The sequence below is a fragment of the Empidonax traillii genome, unplaced genomic scaffold (assembly GCF_003031625.1).
Source record: "Empidonax traillii isolate 1590-97213 ecotype Southwest subspecies unplaced genomic scaffold, ASM303162v1 scaffold140:size1466565, whole genome shotgun sequence".
NCBI lineage: Eukaryota > Metazoa > Chordata > Aves > Passeriformes > Tyrannidae > Empidonax > Empidonax traillii.
In genome coordinates this window covers 1,013,750-1,038,981 of record NW_020955333.1, presented here as the reverse complement: position 1 = coordinate 1,038,981, position 25,232 = coordinate 1,013,750, and the positions used below count along the sequence as shown (strand labels likewise).

The 25,232-nt window shown below is 37.7% G+C and overlaps 1 protein-coding gene across 2 annotated transcripts in view; it reads right to left on the bottom strand.

Annotated features, from left to right (window-relative positions):
• Positions 1-25,232, bottom strand: part of POLA1 (DNA polymerase alpha 1, catalytic subunit) — a 196,954-nt gene that overhangs the window by 19,089 nt on the left and 152,633 nt on the right. For both annotated transcript variants that reach the window (XM_027884228.1, XM_027884229.1), the window contains exon 36: positions 24,609-24,705. In XM_027884228.1, coding sequence (XP_027740029.1) covers positions 24,609-24,705 — 97 coding nt within the window. The remainder of the gene's footprint in view (positions 1-24,608; positions 24,706-25,232) is intronic.

Below are 25,232 nucleotides of genomic sequence, written 5' to 3'. Positions count from 1 at the left end.
CAAAAGATCAAGGTGCTATGCTCAGCTTTGCCACCACTTTCCAACATTGTACCGGACCAGTTGTTGAATTCAGACTTTGTTTTTTGTCTGTAGGACAGGTTGGATGGCACCTCCTCCTCTGAACTGCTGCTTCTTTGGCACTTCAAATTCTATAGGCAGAAATGGTCTTAAAGATTGCCTATTTGTGGTGCACCAGACCTCTAGATAGCAGCAAAATACAAATAATAACTAATGATGTGAAACCAGCCTTCTGAGAGAACAGGTAAACCAGCATACCACATTTCCAGTTTTTGTTTCAGAGATGCCTCTGCTGGTATCTGTCTGTTTTATGGCATAACGCATTCTTCTTTTACTGCTGAAGATGCTCAAGTCATAGTTACTGTAAGTCATTCTCTGTGAGGCACTTTAACAGTCTGAACACTATTTAAATTTGGGCAGCGCTCAGTCTCATCAAAATCCCAGAAATCTTCAAGGGTGAAACCTCCACTGCTGTCTCTCAGAGAGGAAGCAAAGATTACAAGCAAAGATCTGGATCTTGAAAAAAGAACTTATATCTGTAGTTAGAGCAGATATTCATCTTTATTTTGCTGAAACTGAATTCAATTATGACAGCAATAGTGAAACCAAGTGTCTAGCATATGACAAAAGTCACCTGCACATTCCAAATGAGGTGTGTAAAGCCAAGATAACAAACAAGATAAAACTAAAACCAAGATAAAAGAACCTGCCAAATTTCTGAGAAGTTGAATTAGAAAGCTTAAAATGAAATGCAATGAAGAACCAGCTGCTCTACCTTGCTTTCACTTGACATAGCATCTACACCAATTAGGTACGAGATGACTAAGTGTTGCTGCGACATTCATTAAAAAGAAAAAAATGAGAACAATGAAGATTTGCTGCAGACAACAGATTGGCCACTCAGTGAGCAGACTGAAGATAAGGTTCAAAGGTCCACACTCTTTGAGAGAGGGAGGAATAGTTATGGCCTTACTATGCTTACTGTGCTTTCTATTTAACTACCTGGCCTGACCCTCCGCAACCCTCGCATACATTTTGAACAGCAACATTGAGCTACTCAAATTCCTAGTGCCACTGATTAAATAAAAATCAAGATCACAAAGTAAGACTGCTCACGGGCTATCAATGAATCAGGATGCCACGTGCTCTGCAGGAAATAAAAGCTGGGTTTAACATGCCCTGTGAGCTACTGCTTTTCACAGTTGTGTGGGGCTGACGATGCCACTCTCAGTTGTCATGTCCTGTAAGTGAGAGCTTAGGGTAGAGTTGCACTGCAGCAACAATTCAGCTTCTGCAAAGGGAAGAACACACTACATATTGTCAATCCCACAACAGTGCTGAGGAAAGCAACATCTATCCATTAGCACACACATACATCCTCCTTTTATAGGATGTTACACTCTTCACAGCAGAGGAATGGCTCATGATATGGCTCACATACACTACAAAAATGCACCATGCTTAGTCTGACCAAAGGTCTGTCTAGTTTCAAATTCTGCCTTGGAGAGAAGAAAAGCAGATACCCTGGATGAACAACACAACCATGGCACAGTTCTGGCTTATGAAACCATCTTCCAGCAACCTGGAAGATCCAGCAACTTCCACAGTATGGAACAGTGCTCTCTCCATGCAGGAGTACAACTCTGGGTTGATTTTTCCTATCACAAATGTTACCAACCACTTTTTGAATCCATGTGAACCTTTCAGAATCTGTAAAAATCTAAAAAGATCTTTAAGCATTTAGCACTATCTAATTTAACGAGCCACATGAGTGTCTGCCTACCACAGGCAATCTTGGCACTCCCCACCTGAACACACTCAGGCAATTGAACACCAGTTAGACACCAACAGGGCACTCACTTCCCCTACAATGGTACAGCCTTCTTCATATGCAGTAAAACCAACCATTAAGATGATGCAGTCACATCAGGTAAGGCCAAACTCGCACACTGAAAAAGAGTGGCAGGAAAGTTCAACCTGAGCAAAATTGAGTTGCTAATGCCAGAAGTTTCCAATACCCTATATTTTACTGCATTTACATCTTCCATAAGACACTACTTCACAGATAATGAAATGGGCAAGATGCATTAGGGCATACATAATGAATGTCACCATTCACCGCACGAGAAGGAAAAACCTAAGGGTTAAGATGGATGTAAAGGTTTAGTGATGCAAGAATTTGTTAGAGATCATGGAAAACGATGATTCCCTTTAACACAGTTTTGTTCTGAGGCTTGGAAGACGTAAGTATGTTGTGCCTAGTGAAATTGTCTCCACTAATACAAATCCGCCTTTTTTCATGAGACCGAAACTGTGAAGGTCTTTTGACAATACCATGTACTATTCACAGCTATAATGGTTTTTAGAACACATAATCCACTACACAATCACAGGTTCAGATGACTAAGCACTCCACAATTGAGATGGTAGGAACTAAGCAGGAAAATGAACTTTCGAGCCCCCTTCATAAGAGAAATCTATTGCTCTGCGGATGACAGACCCAAATGTTTTTTTAGCAATAGCTTTGGATTTGTGACACCAAGGAAAATCATCTTTTTGTGCTTAATTACAAACTTTGTGTGAAGTTAAAATTAGAACTTCATCCTCACAGAAAACTATTGTTGCTGAAACTCACCTAAGCAGAAGAAACATTGAAGTGATTTAAAAATATGCAAATATACAGACCCATTGAACCAAGAAACAAACACGAACACTTTGGGCCAAAGGAAAAGCCTCAGAATCACTGCTGAGAACTGGCTAATATAGTTGATTAGATCTGAGTAAATATCATGGCATTAGATTGATATTGGCAAGTGCTTCCCTAAATCTACATTTAGCCTCTAGGAATTCTAAGTATCCTGCACAGGGATTCTCATATAACATGCTTACTCTGCATTTTGGTCAATAGAGCAGTGAAAAGTTCTATATTCAAAATTATTATTCAGACACCTGAACCACAAATGTGAACTTAAGCTGGTTGGAAAAGACCAGACAGAACACAACAGCGTGAGGGACTTTTTGATCAAGGCATTCAATATATATGTTTAAAACGGACACAATGCTTTTGTCCGGGCAACACCTTTCTGAAGCAGAGCCGGATAAGGAGGTTCTTTTCTATATTAAGAATTAACTTATACTCCTTTGCATTATTAACTCTGTTTCTGCAAATAAGTTCATTCAAAGGCACACCACAGGTTTGGGCATGAGTTCCTGAACTTGTACAAGTACGACTCAGGAACCTCTTCTCATACAGGCAATTCCTAGTAAAAAATAATGTGTACATTTTTTCCCCTGTTATTTTTTTTTTCTTTTCAACCAAGTATGTGTCTTTTTGAGCATGAATAGGATCAATGAGCTATTCTACATTATCACTGAATGTTTAAAAAATTTCTTGAATAGAAGCTAAATATTTTAGGACATCCTGAAAGGGTCTCTAAAAATCCTGCAGCACAACAAGAGAATTACTCTGTTGTTTACCATTTGTGAAGATAAATTACACCAGACCACTAAGACAATACCTAAATATAGCGATGACCATTTTGAATTTATGTTAAAGGAAATATCAATCAGATGACAATTTTGCTTTCTTCTTGACCATTTCTTAACAAATCAGACCTTAAAACAAGAAAAACCCAAAAGAAGATTGCAAAGAAGCCAGTACACGGCAAGCAGGTATGTCACTGATACAATTTATGCTGAGAATAGATTTATAAGAAACAACTAAGTAAAGAGTTTGAGTGCAACTAGACTCAAAGTCTGATGACAAAAATCTAAGGAGACAATAGATAAAAAATCACAAAACTCCAATACAGACCCTGAAGTCATTTAAGAGAACTGGAAACATCTTGCAACTTGTGAGATCTGCTGCTGCATGGGCAACACCAAGCCTAAAGTTGCTTTGTGTGCATAAATTACATTAAAAGCATATGCAACATTTTTCAAAGATAATACAAGAACCCCTGTTGAAAGCTAGTGTGTAGTTACTACTCTTTTGCATTAAGCTATGCACAAACCCAAAAAATTTGCTTTGAAATGTGAATTTAACCACTTCGCAAACACCAAATATTCACAATGTTAACTTTTAGGACATTTGCATCTGAGCAAGCACAGGGGAATCACAGATTTATATTCAAAGATAATGGTAAGGACAGGGATACAGGCAGTTTATGTAAAAATTTATTCTGTCAGCATTTCTATCGACTTTCAACTAGAAGATTCTACCAAGCTTCCCATACATTATAAGAAGGTGCCAGTTAATAAAACACAAGGAAAAGCTTTAAGAAATATATCTTAATATTGTGAACACTGCAGGAAAATACTGTCACTTGATAACCTGGAAGGAACATCTTTATTACAACACACTGCCATACCTGTATGCCCCATCCCTGGAAGTGTTCAAGGCCAGGTCGGATGGGGTCCTAAGCAATCTGATGGATGCGGCTGGCACCCCCACGCATGATGGGGGGGTTGGAACTGGATGATCTTTAAGATCCCTTTCAACCCAAGCCTTTCTATGATTCCATGATAATGTCTAATGTATGCTTCGGTGTCTCAGGATTTCAGAACGGACAGTTCTGCTCTCTATGGATAACAACTGCCCAGTGACATGCAAAGGTTTCAATACAGCAGCCTGCTGACCAGTAAGGACTTGGACGGTATCAGGAACAAACAGCATAGTGGTGTAATGCATTATACAGCCTTTAATGTACAAGTGGCATTGTGGAACATGCTTTCAGAAATCAGGTATCTAACACTAATAAATTATGCACCGATTACAGATCACCTCTGGAGTCGCTAAAGGTACAGTCACAATCACGCATTTTAAAAAAATCCTGCTTTTCACTATAATGTGTGAATGTGTGACATTAAATGAGGCTTGCAATATAATCAGTGTGGTTGGCTGCTTTAATATATTCCATTTCAATTTAAAATCACCACAAGACAAGAGTGACAAATCTAATTTGATCAGCTGTTCATAAAAATACTGGAAAGAGGTGTAAGCAGACCTATCAACAGCCAGTAACAGGGCCTGCTTTCAAAAGCAATTAATCCGTTTTTACAAAACCAGAAACTCTTACAGTATTCAAAATCAGTTAAATCCCTGCACTGCTAATAAAAGGAGAGTGGAAAGGAATTCTCCTAGTAAGAGCACCTTACACATCAAATTATTGCTTCAACCCCAAAAGCCAAAAAATTCAACTAGAAAAGCCAAATATCTAACAAAAAGGTGCAGTCAGGTGCAGCAGTAACAGCAATAACCCACTGTAACTCAGCTGCTCTTCATGAGGTGTTTCAATTGTATTTCATATTAAAATGCATTTTATGAGTTCCTGCACATATGAAATATGCATATTTGGCTACAATCAAAATAAGAACACAGACTACTAGTAACTTAGTATAAAGCCTGTCACGCACAAAGAATTCACACTTTCAAAAGCAGAACAAACTCCCATGTAATTCATGTAATTAAAAATACACAGATTTATTATTTCCCACTCAAAAAATACTGAGAGCAATATTGTCTGATCTATCATACCTGTCATGCTTGCCATGCTGTAACTTTGTGGATTTTGGTCCTGGATGCCACAGGCTGATAGAATTTTTCCAGAAGCTACTGAAACCAATTCTAATTAATGAGACTGAAACTAACTTACAAATGGAACTGTACCAGACTGTGTCCCTTCAGTCAGTCGTTAATTAGCATCTGCATGAGAGGAAATTTTTGAAAGAGTTTCAAATCCAGCAGAATTACCCAAAACACAGCTTCGATTCTAACAGGAGATGACTTGTAGACAAGCCCTTTCTGGAGAATGATGATCTTGTGTAACAGCACATTAGTGCTGTTGGAAGACTTGGAAGTCAATTGCCATTTACTTACTCAAATCGTCAGCATTGTCGATTTGAGGAAACGACTTTCCCACAACATCAGGAATAAGGACAGCGTACAAAAAAGTAAAACAAGACACCTGAAAGCAAATTGCTCTGTCAAAAACAGTCACTAAAACAGCAAAGATGACAACAGACTAAAGCATCTACCGCTTGCACAGAAGATCAACCATAAACAAAATAAAAATGCCTTTGTGATCTAGTATTGGATGAATCATGTAATCAGAATTAAATACCATTGCTTTATTTTGCTTACAACAAAACCACAAAACCCACAACCTTGGTCAAAGAACAACCACCACATGAGACATTTAATCCAAAAATGCTTGAAATACAAGCAGATAAATATATACTTAAACACTCACTCCAACTTATGACTTTTTGTTCAACTATTTGATAACAGCTAGCTTTATTCCAATTTAAGCAATAGACTGTTACCTACATATCAACTTTGTAACAGCACACTTTTTGAACGTGAATTTTTGTTACAGTCTCAAAGGTCTGAGATCCAACTCACTGTCGTTTTCAGCCTTACTCACCTGCACTTACTTCCCCCACAATATTTAACATATCAAGAGGCAAAATAGATTCTCAAAACACAAGAAAAAAAGGTAAAAGGAAAAATAAGCATATCTTCTTTCTATCTGAAAGGGAACCTGCTATATTCGAAAAAACCACCACATTTAATAAAACGCTGCCCACCTTAAAGTAAATGCTTACCTGACTGTGAAGAGCAAACAAATGTATAATTCTTAGTGATATACATATTTCCAGAATGAGAATCCCACAGAACCCAGCTGCTTAGATACGTTTCTGGAATGTGTGCCCAACACAGAATTCTTTCAGACCATGGGCAGAGGAGTCTTACATCATCCTCTACCAGAACATCATCAAAATATTGCAGTAGTTGCTTGCAGGGGACCCGTATCTGTAGGTACATACAAGTTCATACGTCTAGAGGTACACAGCACTTGTCTATGTACCTTCAAGCTATGTATTAAAACAGAAGAAACTGCCAACATACTTTTCTTCCTGGATACACTCACACTTTACCAATACAGAAATTAGAAAATGCAATTTCCCCTCCTTCTAAAACTTTACTTTTTGTCTTTTCCCCATCAGACTAGTCCTACTGTGCATTATAGACTCAAACCTCCTCAGAAAACAGCCGACTTCATCAGTTGTTGGCGCTACAGTCACCCTATGTCCATTACCACTACTGTCTGGGACCAGGAACATCCAATTTCCTGATGGCTAGTGGTTACAGGTGTTGGTTTACACACTCTGTAAGCTATCATGGTAAATGATATGCAAGAACCATCCCAGCATACAGTAAAAAAGGGATAACTTTTCTCCACCACATCACAGAGAGTGACAAGGTTGAAACACTCTCTCTTGTCATAGTGCTGCACACTCAGTGCAAGGGAACACTTTCAGTGCAGTCACCTTTACAGGTATGAGATAAACTGGGAAAAATTAAACCATTTCTGGCAAACTTAAGTTCCCTGTTCCTAATTTATTTAGACTTTATCAAAGATGAAAGAATCCAAGAAATAATTAGTCATTCACAAAACACTCATGGAAAGCCACTAAGTAACTGTGGTTCCCCTCAAGGTGAAGTTTATACCCTCTTCAGAAAAGCACCTCGGGCCAACTTCTGAAAACCCAGTATACAGTCACATGAAAAATGCATTATTCTGTTTTAACACACTGGCCAATTTAAAAGGAAAATGAAAACTAAACACTATAATTTTTTTAACAACTTTTCTTTTACTGTTTCTCCCTGTGTGCTCCTCTAAAATTCCCCCTAGTCCTGACAAGACACTAAAGAAGTGGATAAAATACACGCCTACAACTATTCTGACACAGAGGTCAAAGTTCTTTCCTTTTCAAGACCCCTACCTACATGACAGAATCTGTACCCTGTATCTTGCCCTTCAACAGAACACGAGACCGGCCATTCTGAAATAGTGAGAGATCACAGGCTCAGCTGCTAATAACAGACCAAGGACACAATATGCTCCGTCCCATTAATGCAACCAGTCCCAATATTAGGATGCCAATACATTTGTTTTCTTTCCCCCTCCTCTCCCCCAGAGAAGCACATCTACTGATCATCTCCTATTTGTGAAAAGTCAGCAATCTTGAACAGGGAATATGGGAGAAGGATTCAGCAGAACAATGGATGTGAAACAGAGATGCAGGTTACTTGGGTACCACAACATTAAGTACTTTCTGACAAAGACTGCATTAGCAGATGACAGGAGATTGAACACATAGCAAACAAAATGCTTTGCAGGTTTTCCTGTCCCTGATGTTGCAGCTGATCTGGAAAAGAATGTGCAGAGTCCCTCAGGCAGAGATAGCCTTTGATCTTAGTGTACTAACTTGATATACTCACAAACCTGCGTGTGCCTTTTGTCTTCTGCCCTCCTTAAAGAGGGTCTACAAGTAAAATAATGGATTATTTGAGGCTGCTCTGTTGTAAGGAAATATATTTTAAAGGGCCTTCTAAAGTCAACTTTGTAAATGTATTTTTTCCTTTTTCATGCTTGACATTCAAGCAGAAAGAAGAAAGATTATGTGCTATGATCTGTAGAATATTAAACTCCCCCTCATGATAACTTTGCCTGGAGTTATCAAAATCCCTGTATTTACTGAATATGAAAAAGCAGAGGTTGATGGAGTTGGCTTTTAACTGCTAAAATCTTTTGTGGGTAAAAAATAGCTATTAATAGATAACAGCTGTTCACCTTGAAGATGGTAAATTAATTTTCAAATGACCCAACACAAGACATTTAGTCTCTAGTTTTGTCCCTCCAAAAAATATAAGAATTACACCCTCTGCTTCTCTACAAATAACCACAGAACAACAGCCTGCTCCTGTGACAGAAGCCAGAACTCTGTTCTGAAAGTGATTTGTAACAGGCTGGTTTGCAGACCTCAAGACAGACTTTTCTGAGGAGTGGTGGGACTTACAGTATTTTGCCTCCTCATGGTTAACACTTATGACTAGATGCCTTTCCCTGAGCCTTTACAATTAGCTGTGCACACTTTGGAAACAGGTTATTCTGGGATGCAGAAGTGGTATTTCAGAACAACACACTTTGCTGATTTTGCTTTAGCCAATAGAGGTTGTAACGGAAGAAAGACAAACTACTTTGATGTTATTTTTTATTCTTTGATGAAAAACCTTGAGGTGACGAGTGCTATATATATCAGTTATTCACATTTGGCATCTAACATGGTAACATATCTCTGGTACAATTTTTCCAGTAACAGTGCCCTGTAGATCTGAACTGGTCACCCTGGACATCCATAATCACCAATGGAACAAGAGGAGGCATTTTTCAGGTGTGATCCACACTAGGCTAAGTACAGATGAGATTAGCTGAGTCACATCCTAGACCTGCCTAATTCTCCCCCAAAATACGAAGGAGCACAGCCTGATAAACTCAAATAAAATGCTTGAACTTGGAGACCTCAAAGCCAGTGGTGATGAAATGGATTCCTTTGCAGGGAGTTTTCCCCACTAGTGATATTTGATGTGGAATGCCTGCTTTGCTTTACCTAGACAGAAAGAGAACAGCCAAGCCCCTGCTCACACAGTACCTTAATACTCAAATACCTCTATAACAAGGTAAGGAGTGTGTATACAAGCTGAGCATGAATCAGCACCAAGCACTCACAAAGAAGGCAACCTGGGCTGCATTAGTCAGAGAATCACTAGTAGATGCAGGGAGATGACCCTTCTCCTTTGCTTCTGGCAAGGCACATCTGGAGTGCTGTGGGTCCAGCGGTGCAGTGCTGGCTCGCTAGTACAAGAGAGACAGGGGACTTACAGGAGCGAGTGCAACAAAAGGGCACAAAGACACAAGGACTGGAGCATTCATCATTCAAGGAGAGACTGAGAGAGCTGAGACTGATCAGCCTGGAGAGGAGAAGGCTCAAGGAGGGGGACCTCATCAGTATGCATAAATGCATGATATAGACAGCAAGGATGGAGTTAGGATCCTGTCAGTGGTGCCTAGTGACAGACTGAGGGACAAGGAGCACAAACTGAAATATGTGTATTCCATGTAAACATAGTACCTTCCTTTGTAACTGCGAGAGTGGTCAAATGGTACAACAGTTCGCCCAGAAACCTTGTGGGGCTTCCGTTCACAGAAATACCCCAAACCCAAGCGCACATGTCCCTAAGCAACCCGCTGTAGCTGTCCCTGCTCTGAGCAGGGAGTTGGACAAGATGATCTCAGGAGGTCTCTCCTGGCCTCAGCTGTTCTGTGATCCTCTTGCTAAGACTGACCTGGTGTCTTCTGTGCAGCAGTGGATCTCATCTCTCCGGTGTTCATACAGAATATCACTTCTTATAGTCGCGATACCAGTAAAAACAGTGAGGCATATCATTGCCAGCAGAGAGGGGAGATGTGTGCAGTCTCTTGGTCACTTCACTCAACTGTGACCCCTTGGCCTTTAGAGCTATTTACATTAGAAATATTCACCTCTCATCTCTACTAGGACCTCCCTGTCGCGTGTTTAGTGTGAGTGACAAATTTTGCCTCAACTGTTGCCACATACACACCACTTTGAGCAGCATATTCAGTGGTAGATCACCTATGTCTGAGTAGAAAATCCTACCCGTGGAAAGACAAAGAATCTTCTGTTCACTCCTCTCCCTGCTTTGTATCTAGCAAAGTAAAGCATCTGATGGATTTCCTCTAATATGAGGAAAACCTTCATATGTACCCCTACTCATTCCTGAGCTCACTGCTGTGGCCTACCATAGCCTATTTCCTAACTCTCTCTCTCTTTTTAAAGGCAACATTTATCAGCTGAAAAATAAAGGGTGGCTTTTTACTATATAAAAGGTCTGTCACGGGGGTAATTTATATTATCTTTATAATTGGGATATATTGCTCTAGAGAGCTTTGCTTTATAATGAGAAGTTTGTTTGACTTTCAGGCATTCCTTGACCCTCTCTTAGCTAGGCCCAGTTGGTGACACAAACTACCCATGTTGTCGGAAAGTCTTAAATGTAAAAATTTCCGTGTAAGTTAACAGTATTTTTTTTTTTGAATGCTGTTTGTAGTTCCCAGTCTCAAAAGAACTAAATTTTAAAAATCAAAGTATATATACCAATTTGAATTATGCTAAGAACATGGTTTATCATAATAATGGCCTTCAAAAAATGTGCTATTCAACAGAAATACTGGTCTACTCCAGACATTCAAAAACATCAGCTTGAGACTGCTGAAGAAACTTTCCAAAAGGATGTACTCCATCTGTAAAACTGCTGATTTCTGCAGAGATATTTCCTCCCAAATCATATTTTATGTTTAGAGGACAATAAAAAACCTTCTTTGCCATATACTTTTCCAGAGACTTTTTCCATTCCTCACTGTATATGTCCAGAAGAAGATGATACAAAATTATCGGCTTTCAAATCAAGTCCAGAATTCTTTTAGAGATGACTAATGCCAATTTAAGGCTGTGCCTATGACTGTGCAACAGTTTTCAATAATAAACACATATAGATCTTATTTAAAAATTCCCTAATCAAGAAAAACCTCTTACGGGATAACAACTAGAAGGGTAATGAAATCCACAGTTTAAGGAGCTCCTACTGGAAATGCAGGACCTAATTTTAACCTCACTGGATTCAAATAACCCATAAAAATAAAGGCTACATTTTGTGATGAACTATTTGACTGTCCAACTGTATTGCAAATTAGTTTAATTTACTGTTGTCTCTACAAAATCCTTCAACATTTCTATTTTTCATGACTCTCTCCTGTGTTTTCCATACTGAGAATTTTAGGATTGTTTTTTGTCAAATTCACTTCATACATGTTTTGGTTTTTTATGCCTGTACTCTTATTTTGCACTAATGCTCTTTCCTCATGTAATTCAGAACACAAATTTCTCATTTCCTTTATAAAAGACAACTGGTTTAACAAAAAATCCCACGAGTCTCTAATACAAAGGTACCTTAGTATTAATATTTCGTTAGGTCCTTGATTAAAGTATTAACATAGTGCCATGGATTTGGATGTGACAACTGGAAGTTCTTTACCTGTCTCTCAAGAAGCAAAGACTAAACAAATAAATGAAACCCACAACCCTCCTTATCCCCAAGAAAACTTTATTTTATAATTGCTATATTACAAAAAATTGTCAGTAACTCAAATCCTCCCAAAGTGCAACATAATTTTTTAAGTATAACGCTGAACCACTAATATTGTTCCTACAGTCAGGGCAGAGACACACAGACAAGTAACTGAAAGGCATCCTAATGACAGGATTGCTGGGATGAATGTGCAATGTAAGGCTTTCCTGTGGTAATTACCTGTTTATCTTATCCTGTGGTAATCTGTGGTTACCTTTCTTTCACTTATCCTCACAAAACTTTTGTAAAGCCTGAGGGTACTGTTACTTTCCTTTCACATCTGTTTTTTGGTGAAGGATGTTAACCCAACAGCAGACTAAGGCTTTCATGACAGTAAAACGCCAGCACTCCAGTGACTGGAAGGACATGGATGTAAAAGATGCAGCAGGTCACACTGGATGCTGACAGTAGCAGGAAACTGAAAAGTATTTCTGAAGGGTCTCTGAACAGTAAGACTACTAAAAAAAAAAAAAAAGTGTGAAGATGAGGGCTCCTGAAAGCCCAGTACCACTTCTCAAGAATCTATCCTGATGATCAGATTGCCGCTTTAAAAGGCTGTTAACAGAACCACAAGAAGGAAAACCAGAATGCACTGATGCCCTGGGACTGCAGGTGATGAGCTGCTACCATCACACACACTCTCTTACCCTACACCTATTAGGTACTATATTAGAGTTTAAGACAAGCATTTTACAGTGGCTGCCATAACCTGAACTGCTTCTTCCTTTTCACTTAAGAATATCCTCACTTTCTGAGATGTATATTCATTACACCAGGCTGAGTGGTACTGTTGCCATACCTGAAGGACAGGATGCCAGCCAGAGGGACCCAGACAAGCTCCAGAAGTGGGCATCTCATGAGGTTAAACAAGACCAAATGCAAGGGGCTGCACCTAGGTGAGGGCAATCCCTGGTATCAACTCAGGCTGGGGGATGAACAGATCAGGAGCAGCCCTGCTGAGAAGGATTAGGGGATGCTGGTCGGTGAGAGGCTGAATATGAGCTGGCCACATGCATCATAGCCCAGAAAGCCAAATGTGTCCTGGGCTGCATCCAAAGCAGCAGGTCAAGGGAGGAGATTCCACCTGTCCTGACTGGAAGGACATTGACCTACTGGAGAGAGTCCAGAGGAGGGCCACCAGGATGATTAGAGGGATGGAGCACCACTCCTACAAGGAAAAGCTGAGAAAATTGGAATTGTTCATCCCAGAAAAGAGAAGGCTTCAGGGTGACCTAATTGCAGCCTTTCAGTACCTGAAGGGAACTTACAGGAAAGATGGGGCAAGATTTTCAAAAGAGCATGACGTGACAGGACAAGAAGGAATGGCTTCAAACTGAGAGGAGATTTAGATTAGATCTTAAGAAGAAATTCTTTACTGTGAAGGTGGTGAGGCACTGGCACAGGTTGCCCAGAGAAACTGTGGATGCCCCACCCCTGGAAGTGTTCAAGGCCAGGTTGGATGAGGTTCTGAGTAACCTGGTCTAGTGAAAGGTTCCTGTCCATAGCAGGGGGGTTGGAACTAGATCATCTTTAAGGTCCCTTCCAATCCAAAACATCCCATGATTCTACGTTGGAAGAGCTGAGCAAACCCAGCACGAGTGAGAGAGCAGTTTTTACCAGGGCAGCAGAGATACCTGGAAACAGAGAAGCGGTGAGAGTAGGACCCAAACACATCACAGCTGCCTCAAAACCCACAGGTGAAAGTGGGTCCTGGAGGGTCAAGTTAAAACAAGGCATATTTGCCCTGTGGGTCAGTGCAGCATCAGCAGTCACTAGTAGGACAGAGAATACATGTATGTACCAAAAATCCCCAGTGTTAAAGGCCATAAGAGAACAAAAAGGATCCTTTTGGTATTTGCTAGAAAGCACAGGCATGCTCGTACCTTAATAGACTAAATACTGAAATAAAATGCATGTTTTGTCTGAATAGGAGCTCCTGACCGAATACTTCTCGTGTTCCTAATTTGCCACAACAATTCAACAAAACCAAAACAAAGCAAAGTCTTGAGACTGCATTCAGAAGTTCAGAAAGGCATAGACACTTCTTGTAATTTCTGAATTTTATCATGGTTTCCTTTTTTTCAAAAACACTGAGAAAATATTTCTATGCCGTGCCCAGGTCACCTTTATGGCTGCTTGCATCGCTGTGGTATCTGAAATAGGGCTTAGACTGGGAAACAACTAACAAACCTTTGGAAAATAGAAATGGAAAAAACAGAAATACTCTTCAGGCTCCCCAGGGACCTGGTGGAGTCACCATCACTGAGAGTGTTCAAAAAATGAGTACATGCGGTACTTGTTTCCAAACAAGAAGCTTCACTTTTGACCTCTTAAATTAAGTAATATTTGAAACAACTGAATTACATCACAAGTTATCATGACATTGCATTCATGATAACCAATTTCAAATCCATTAATTCCTATCCAATATAAAATTTAAAGTATGAAGTAATAAAAATTTTCCATATCATGTTCCAGATTACAAGAGTTTACCAATAATTACTCTTCAAAAGCATGGTAGTCAATACCCTTAGTAAATATGTTAACTATATTGGTTTTGGTCACTCACCATTTTTTTTCATTAAATATATTTTAAACTACAGGCCCAACTCTATCAAAAAAAAAAAAAAAAAAAAAAAGAAGAAGGAGAAAAAAGCCCCTTCAGTGCTCCTCTGCCCTCCTCCATGGCTGTGTAATACTGTCTCAAAGAGAAACCACTGTAAAGTTTATGGAACATATATCCTTACAGTAGAAATATAAAACAATACCATAACTAGCAAAATGTTTTAATTCCAAGTCTGTAAAATTCTATTAATGTCAAATATTATTTGTTTTTATAATATAAATAAACTAGCTTAGGCTGTCACTCAATCCTTTTTATTCATTTTTTGTTGTTTTGTCTTACTGCACACATCTCTCACAAAGTGAAAAATGCCTATTTAAAGATAAGTGGAAATACCACAGTACGTAACGTTTTCATGTCAAAATAATTACATTATTATATTCCGAGTTAAAGAATATAAGATAGGAAAACATTTTGATATGCATTTAACTGTCGTAATCCTGGCAGGATCAAATCAACTTCCTTCAAACATATTTTTGCTAGATCAAAACAAAGAGCTCCCTGACCCAACCAGCTGCCCCTCTCACCCAAGTCCCATCACAGAAGAGGGACAAGCCAGGACAGATGAACATCCTGCTGTAATTTTTTTTTTCAAGGCTGAGCCATGTTTTGGCCTGTCAAAGGTGACTAATTTGTTATCAAAAGCCAATTACATTAGACTGAAACATGAAATTTGGCAGTTGGATTGCTAGGAAGAGATCAACCTCAAAACAACTAAAAAAGGTCAGAGAAGAGGGGTGGCTCTGCTGAGAGAGGGACTCGACAACTACAAGTGGAGGCATTGCTCGTGAGACAAAGATACCAGTTGTGCTCACACACACTTTTCTGAACATGTACTCCAAACACTTTTCTCATGCACTCCTTCTTTTCATGGCAGTAACCACCCGTGGCTGCAGGTGCTCAATTCCTCCCTCTCCCCCAGAAATAGATCAATCAGGATCAGTTGATGCCACCATGTATTTCTGACGCAGAGATGGCAAAAATGTAACACTCCTTTATGGAGGGCATTTTTTTTTATTTAAATAAACCAAATTTAAACTTCATTTAGACACTTCTTTATCTCGTGCTGCAATTTTATATATGTATCATGGACCATTTTTGTGTCCCCTGTGGAATAACACAAAAATATTCCATCATGCTATTTTTACATGGTTTGCTAGTCTTTAATAAAAAGAGTTTATCTCCATCCATTTCTTAGAGAAAAGAGCATAACTATATTTTCACAATGTCTTTGATACAAATCCTTTGTTTGTTGAGGATACAGAAAGATATTTCAAAAGAAATGTCTCCCATGCAGTTATTATACTTCAGTAAGTATAATAATTAAAATAATTTTATTTGCAGCATTAATTTAAATCTTGGAGTTGAAATAAGGATCCTGTTTTTACAAATAATGACTCCATGAGTTTCTTTTAATGGCCAGTATAATTCAAGCTGGTTTGGAGACAAATCCTCCTTAGGACTCATACGCTTAGGAGACGTGAGTTGAGGTAATAACATTTAACATCAAGAAGATGACAGCTTCACATCAACTGTGGACCCAAGTTTGGGAGCTAACAATAGCTGTTGGCAAGTATACAATAAAAAAATTGACTTATGTAATAAGCACAGAAAAATTATGCACTGATACATGTGGAACACAGTGTTAAGTCTTGAGGTGTTACACAGAAATTTCAATACTCCAGCACCCCTCTTTATGTTTCCTTTTCACCATTTCCCTTCTGACACAGAGATAACAACTTTCTTCCTTTTTATTACTATCACAAATTGTGATCCCCTTTTTTTTTTTTTTTTAATTTTCCCTTTCAAATTAATTCTGTTTTCTGTTACTGAAACTGTTTTTCTCCTTGGTGGTTTGTTTTAATGTGACATCATAAAATGAATGCTTGCTGTCATAATGAGTGTGAGAGAGAGCTATATATTGCTGATATATTGATACATCACAATGGTACAGAATGAAAAAAAAAATCACTAAATCTAACAGTTGCTTCATTCAATCTACTGGAGGTAGCATATGATCTATTTAATATATAGAAAATAAAGTTTCTAACTCCCACATTTTAATAAAATACCAGGACAAAAGAACCGTAGAATGTCATTAATATTGTTTTTCTTTTCCATAAGATGCAGTAAACTATTTTTGGTTTCAAACTGCATGGTTAGACAAATTTATAACCAAGTAAGTGCAACAGTAACTAATAAAACAACATACAGACAGGAGCATGTATCAGTACAGGAAAACAATTTTTTAGAAAGCAGTTTCACACAATAAAAGAAATCTCTGGACCATGAGAAATTAGCTGCATTCCCTCTATCTTTTGTGGAGTCAAGGTTTCTCTCAGCCATACACAGCCATAAACAAACCTTTCTAAACATCTTTATGTTTAGACACCAGGTACCTGAACCAGATACCCTCAACCAAAATGCAAATAAAGTTACAATGTTCACTCAAACAACTTGCAACTTTCTGTATGTTCTGCTACAGAATCTTTAAATTTAAAGACATAGGGTACCAACAGCAACAATTAAGAGGCTCTAAATTTGCAGGTGATACAGTTTTGGTTGCCAACCTCATGTCAAGGCAAATCACAATTGAACACAGAAGTCCTTCTACAACCCTGTCAAAATGTACTGGCCAGGAGGAAGGGGAAAAAAGAGTGCTGGTATAATGTACAGCACTGCACACCATCTTCAGTAGGTCACTGGTCTTTTAAATAATCTCTACTGAACAAATAAGATTTCAGAAAGTTTTTAGTAGATAATTACACTTCCTGATTTTGTAATTAGTGGAACTACATGTAATTACATAATAATTATGACGGTAATTACGTAATTAAGATGTATAATTATGTAGTAAAAAACATTATGGAAATAAAAGCCATCAACTGTATAAGCACAATACATTTTTAAAAATAAATTCTGTATCATCTGTTTAAAGCTACCATTTTCTTCAAAATATCAAAGTGATTATCAGCCATCACTGGCAAGTTCTAAAATACATTTCTTATGAGACTTAAAAATCATACGGATAATTGTATCTTTTTAAAAATCTCTTTAAGCCTTAGCTTTACATTATCCTTCTGATGTCTAGGCACACATATACTGAATACATTATACAGAGTTAAACTGTTTACATTTGTAATTCCAATTTCTACTAAAATAATTTTCAAAAATAGCACTGATGTCAGAATTTTGGTATCTAAATTTTGATTTTTTTTTTTTTAGTACAGTCAGATATATCAAACTTCCTTTTCTAAAAGGAAAAACATGCTAGTCTTGCACTCTCCACTAGAGAAAAGAGCCTACTGCTGTGAGAAGCAGTAGTCACTAAAGCATTGTCACTTCTGACTTGCAGTGAACAATAGAATTGACTCCCATCAAAAAAAACAACCCCAAACTTTACTAAAGAGATGCAACCAGAAATAGAGACAAAGGTCTCTATATGAAAAAATGAAGTGAAGAAAAAACTGTGAAGAAAAAACTGCTTTGGAAATATTTTCTGTTTAGAGAGACTCACAAGGGTACTGATAAAGGAGGCAGATGACATCAGACTGTGTCACTGCACAGGTTATATACAGCAAGTTGGTAAAATACTTAATACTTTAGTAGGAAAAAAAACCTGAAGTGCAAATGAGAAGGTATTTCTGTTCACTTTTTTTCCACATACAGAAAACTCCCCTATGAGGAACAGCAGGATAATTATTTAAAGAGGTCAAATAACCATTCCAATTTATGATGAGTGAGAAATTAGCTAAGCCACTACTTCATCCCATTTGCAACATTAATACAATGTGCAAGGAAAAAAAAAGTCTTAATTAATTGAAACCATTTTATTAGCAGTAAGAGCCACAGTAAATGCACTCCTCTCATGCCACCGATTTTCCACACTGTAGACACATTATAACTGTTTTAACTCATTATTTCTATTTATTTCGTTCACAAGCAGAGAAAGTAAGAAAAAAAAATCATAATTTCAATTCAGAGAAATTCATAATTCCAAGTGAGATGTCCCAGCCCGTGAAATTTTGTGTTCAGAGAAAAGGTTACAGTACAGTGTAGGTTGCAGCTACAGTGCAACGGGCTTTACTTAGACCGTTTACATTCAACAAAAAGACCACAAAAACAGAAACAGAATGGAGAAAAAGTTACACTGAAGATCTTAAAAATGTCCAAGGGGCAATAAAAAAAGGCATGATCATTATGGGAGGATAACTTAAAATTTAAAGACCAGCTAACTGCCCATATCAGTACTTCAAAAGGGTCAAAACCCTATTGCAAATAATTTTCAGTGGTTTTTGCTTTCAAAAAAAGTTAGGGAGATGTAAAAATAGTCAAGACATGTTGACTCATTTTAAAAACATGTTCAGAAGTCTTCCTCTTCAAAACAACACATTAAGGAAAAATGAAAAAGTGCTTTTGAAGAAAGACTCAAAGATTAAATTCTTGAAAATTATTATTTTACAGTCTCTTCAAAACAACATGATTGCAAGACAAAGTACTTGACAGCAAATGTGCAGAGGAGCATTTGTTTGCTTGGCTGTAAAGATCACTACTACAATGAACTGAAGTCTTACCAACAGTGTCTGGAGACATGATGCAATCAGAAAGGCTTTGTTTATCGAACTGTACTCTCTGAAAACAGGTATGCCAGGTTTCAGCTGTTACCATCTTAAAAATAAATCCACACACGCAGATGCACACCTAGGTCATTTGCATGTTTTCTCCTTATCTTCCCCTGGAATGCTCATGTGGATAACTATATCCCTTTCTTATTTATTGCAACAAGTACTTGGCTGTAGTATTCTGTCTGTATATATTGATAAAAATGTGGCAATTTGTTCTGACTTACAAAAAGTCTTCCATTAAAAAGAAAATAAAAAAATGTCACTTCAACCTGCTACTTGACACACCAAGTTATGAACGTACTGGGGAAAAACATTCAACACTGAAATGATAGGATTCACAAAAATATTCAGAGCTGAATTTTTTTATGTCAACAGCCTAGAAGAGTTTCTTTTTTCCCAACATAATTTTTCAGTTTATTCATCCATAAAGTAAACTAGGGATTTTTGATGTCTGCATGAAAGGGTGGAGCGAGGCACACGCACAAAGCTGTAATAAAAGTGTGAAAACATCATCTGAATATGCATTTGGCTTTACAAAACTGCAGCCTCTAAGTATGTGATCAAAACAATTACATTCTATTTCCACAAAGTGGCATATACTTCAAAGATGTAGGTCTTCCTAATACACAGGAATATTTAACTGCTTCTCCCAAAGTTATCTTTCTCCCATCCTCAGCTGTATTCTGCTTACCCATTAACAGGATATGCCATGACTTTTTGGAATCCAACAACCATGGGTTCAATAGTTGAAAATATTCCGGGAAAGAATCTTTGCAGTTTCTGTCCCTCAGATACTTAAATGCCTTGCAAACATCTGTGACCTTCCCTCTCTGAGAAATGGGACAGTGGAAAGGTGGTAACTTTCAGCCTCATTCTAGAGTACAGAACAGAAAAAAATCCTATGACCAGGATCCTACTTCTCCAAAAAAATCACAGCACCATAAACAACCTCAGTGACACTGATGCTTTGGAATAATGGGGCAGTTATTGTGAGCAAGGAGACTGCAGCATCTTTATCTTCTATTTGATGCCAGGTGGGAAAACTGAACCAGAGACATCTGTGCGAGGCAGAGTAGTAGTTGTATTGACTTTATGGGGGGCTCCATTTCTCTTTGCTTTTAGAGGTTTACATTTTACTGTAGGAACAAAATGAAAACAGTAATACTTCTGAATTTTTAAACTAAACCAGTATTTGAATGGAATAATGGTATTATTTTGGTCTCCTGATGACACAGCCATAAAAATACACTGGGTTTCCATTGCTGAAGTTAAGGCATGCAGAGTGAGCATACTCCTGTATTTATGCATCACGTGCTCAAAATCACTGATAGTTCATCTATCCTTTTTCATACATATGAACAAGAGCATGCTCCTACTTTGCTACTCCTGCTGCTTCTTACTGCTCTTCCTGTTCACCTAAGTAGCAATGTCTGACTAAACCCACAATCCAGTTTGGAAAAACTAAGTGTCAGAAGTGCTGAAAACATGTTGAGTATGTTGCTAGTCACAATAGAGCAATTTTCCCCTTCTCTAATTAAAAAAATAATTCAGAACAAATAGCCCTTCTGGTATTATTGGTATGTTAAATTAGGGGTTTTGGCATCACAAATGAAACATGAGTGAATGATGTAGTTGCAAGCATCATGAACACCACACCGGTATAAATAAACAGAAGAAACATATATGTTTTATATTACTTAATCCCTCTGTTGTACTCCTCTCTACTAGACCTGACCTATTGAAGGTCTGTAAAAGAAAAAGCAGAAAAAACCCAAACATGCAGAGAAGTGGAAAACTCTTGTGGCGGCCCTCCAAAAAAATAAGATTAGTAGTTGAAAGAGACGTAGCATACAGGTATTAAATACGTAAAAGTCTCTTAAGAGAACAGTCTTATCATCCATTGTGCACAGAATAAGCTTTGGAAAGCAAAATTCACCTCAAGAAAAATTCACCTTCGTATCAACAGTAGCTCTCTATAGTAAGCCCAGTGAAGCACCACAAGAAATTGGTTGCAAAACCTGACAAGCTGTAGAAATTGCATGACCAGAGGATATTTAAATTTAGCCCATCTTTAAAAAGTAGGCTGTAGTATTGATCCTCTAGAAGAGAAAGGAAGCAGCTTGGATACCTTTTTGAACTCCCACTGATTTCACAATTACTATTTTAGATTCCATTTCAATCAATAGTATGGACCTTCAATATAAGTAGCTGAACAAACAAAATCTGTACTGTAATTAAGGTTATGTATTTTGAAGAGGTTAAGTACAGAAAATGCAAGTGAAATAGTAGTGAAATCTCAAGGTTCTGAATGAGAGAAGACATGAATTCTTTCAAATTATGGTGAAGACCACATTTATATCTTCATTCCCTAGTAATCAAAACATTTTTGTTTTTAGAGAAGAACACTCCAAGACAAATAACAACTAAAGCTGCTATTGAGAATAAACAGAGACTACAAGAAAGAAGAAGAACTGGCCTTCAAAAATTCAGGAAAAATGGCAATAAAAATAGAAACATCAAAAGGCCACGCAATTTGGGCTTCAAAAAAACAGTGACCCAAAACAAACCCAAAACATTCCCAAATCAAAATCAAAACTAACTAAATCAGTGGTTTAGTCACATAGAATGTAAAAAGGAGATTGGAAATACCAAAGATGCATAAACTCTACATTAAAATTTTGCCACCATTTTTGATAAAAGCAAGGATGCTTTTATCACAGATCAGATTAAAAACCGCTTGTGAATGATGGCATGGAAACAAAATTTTTTGGCTTCCAAGGGAAAACAAACATTAGCTTCATGTTGAAAAGGGGAGTTCACTAGATTTCCCTTTCAGACCTACAACAAAAATGGTACATGAAAATGATTTCAATCCTACGCAGTTTAACATTAGGTGTATCAAATCAGTAATGTATGTTACTAGAAAACAGAACACTGGTATCTATAAAACAAAAAATGCTCTCTTATAGCCACAGGCAATTATTCTTAAGTTCTGCGTGTATTTAGAAAGATGTCTTCCTCCCAGGCGATATCTGAAAACTGGGACAGAGTTATACACAGGTTTACTGTACCCACCCAGCTAATCTCTTTGAAGGCGATCAATTTTCAAAGATATAATTTATCTGGCCTTAACACCCGCTGCAGCACCAAGACTGAAATCACTGGCTAGCTGAAGAAGGTAATACAATGATTTTCAAACAGCTATGAAAAAGAGAAAAATAAACCATGCTGAAAGGTTAGCTGTCCAAGAGAAGAAAGTCCTAGCAGAGTTCTTACAATTCCTTGAGAATTACTCTGGAAACTAATTTTATTGAACTTAGCAGTGAGGGTCCAAGAAACATTTTCCCATTAAAGCAGAAGGTGGTAAATTATGTGAATGCAGAAGCCACCGTACTATTTTTCACAGAGAATTCATTAACCTTGAAGTGTAATACTACAATGAGATTAAGCAGCCCAAAATTAATGGGACCAGGAAAATTAAGTAAAACAAGTGCCAGGAACCTGAGATATGATTGAACTCATGATTCCAAAATGACAGGAGTTTAAAAAAACCCTCTCAAACATCAAGATTTCTATCATTATTACACTACAAGTTAATCATATGAACAGCTATGAACAGGGCATAGGTGGCTGAAGAAAGCATCAGCAGATGAAATTCCAGCAAATGTACAGTCCCTGTGTACAAGACACTGGATAGATACCATCTAAAATACCATGTAATTTCTAGTTTCTCATACTGAAAATATTAATTCCTAGAGAAGACTGCACACAAAGGTGTGAAGAGGAAGAATCATACAGCAGAGACCAATTCTTCCTCAAGAAAGCTAAGTTTAAAAAAAAATGGAAATGTTACCACTGTTTCCAAAAGCACAGTAGAGGACATCAGGAAAGGGAAATAAATAAACATTTAGTGAATGGACAAAAACCAGCCACAAACAAGTCAGACCACGAAAATTACAAAGACTTTTCAGTCATCGCAGATCAAGAGTCTGAGACACATTTTGGAATAGCAGCAAAAGAGGAAGAATCACGCACAGGTTTCAAAATGAAGTGCCAGAAACCTGGAGTTTTTTCCAGTCCTTAAAAATGCAGTGGTCTGCTATAATAGGGGACTGGATGTGATCACCCATGAAGTGTCTTCTACTCTTACAACCTCATATTAGGAAAGAGATCTATACACAAAATACTACTTTGGTTTCAGGCAGCAGTATCATCCTCTATATAACATCCCTTCAGTACATCTACAAAGTTGTATTAGACTGAGACAGCTACTGAGATGACCTTTTTTGGATATACAAAGCCATTCTGAAGCAGAAGCTTCAGACTGAATTCACTGACTTAGAGATATTTGGAAAGGAAATGAGGAACTGCGTAGGAAGTTGAACAGGCCAATAGCAGCCTGTTTGCTTATCTGAGCATTTTTTAGCTAAGAGGTTACGCTACTTTGATTATCAAATAAGGCTTATCAAAATAACACTCAGAAAGACTGAGTTTTGTTTCATGTCTTTCCACCACCCAGCAGCCTAACTGGTGATGTAGGGCAGGGGTGGGGATGACTATCAGAGCAAAGCAGCTCTCCCATAGTAGCACCTTCTCCTCACAGCCACCTCCAGAACCAGAGGATACAGTGTAAATGGTTCCTGTGGACAACACGCTTCAATGGTGGGACCCAAACACATCATTATTCAGAATTCCAAGCATTAGCCCACCATCAGAAATATTCTTCTGTCAGCCTGAAAGCCACTTAGCTGCACAAAACTCATTGATCTGTTACAGCTTAGAAATGCTTTAGTTCAGAAATGTTCTGGTAAATGGGAGAAGAAAAAGAAAAATTTCCTAAGATCAGCTTAACCTGTATATTTAAAAGCGCTTTATAGACAATTAGCACTGTCTACTGCTTTTCTTGTGCCATCATTTTTGCCCTGATAAAAAGTACCTCTTCAATATTACTAGTTGAACATAAATTTTAATTTGGTGCACATGTTTTAATTAACCTATTTACTGAAGTTAATATGTCTTTCAAACTTCAAGTAAAGAGTTTTCTCTAACAGTCTAACATGCACTTTTTTCAAAGTACACTCACTTCCAAAAAAGAAAGGGGGCATATAGTATATTTTTAAATTGGTTAACTCCAACTGGACACATTCTTCTTATAGAGGATTCCTAAATTCATAATTTCTGGTTTTAGATTACAGCCTTGTAGTTCAGATACGAAGAGCAGAGTCGGTTGAGTGTCCAGCAAGCAAGCTGCCATTAAACTATAGTTAACTAATGTAAAATTCAAACATACCTTTCTCTTCTTCAGTAACCACCTTATCCATCGCATAGTCCACATCAAAAATGTATCGGTAGAAACAGAGCTGAGTGTACAGGGCCTTATCAGAATACTGTAATGTAGAAAGACAGCAATTAAAAACTCAACTCAAAAGAGTGTCTCTTAGACCCATTTCTAGATCCACTATCAAAAGATTATGTCTTAATTTTTTTCTCCAACAGTTTGTATGTTCCATTCATGTCAGCTTTTGGAATTATTATTATGCTACAAAGTGTCTTTACTACATCTCTACACTTTTCCACACAATTTACACGAAGCATTTATAAAAGTCAATGAAACTTACAAAGTCTTACAGAAACTTAAATTGCATTTATCCACTCTTATAGCTGCATGCATCACAACGATACCTTAGCAAGAAAATAAAAGTCATAAGAACAACGGGAAAAAGGAATAACTTCAGTGTTTTAGTATATTGTACAATGCAATGAATCATGAATTACATGAATACATGTGTTTGGCTGTATTCCCTTCCCACCATCTCACCAAGCTGTGACCAATTACATAAATTAGGAACATGTAATTCAAATAAGAACATATGCATATACACCTTTACAGCTACGTCATCACTTTGCTCTACAC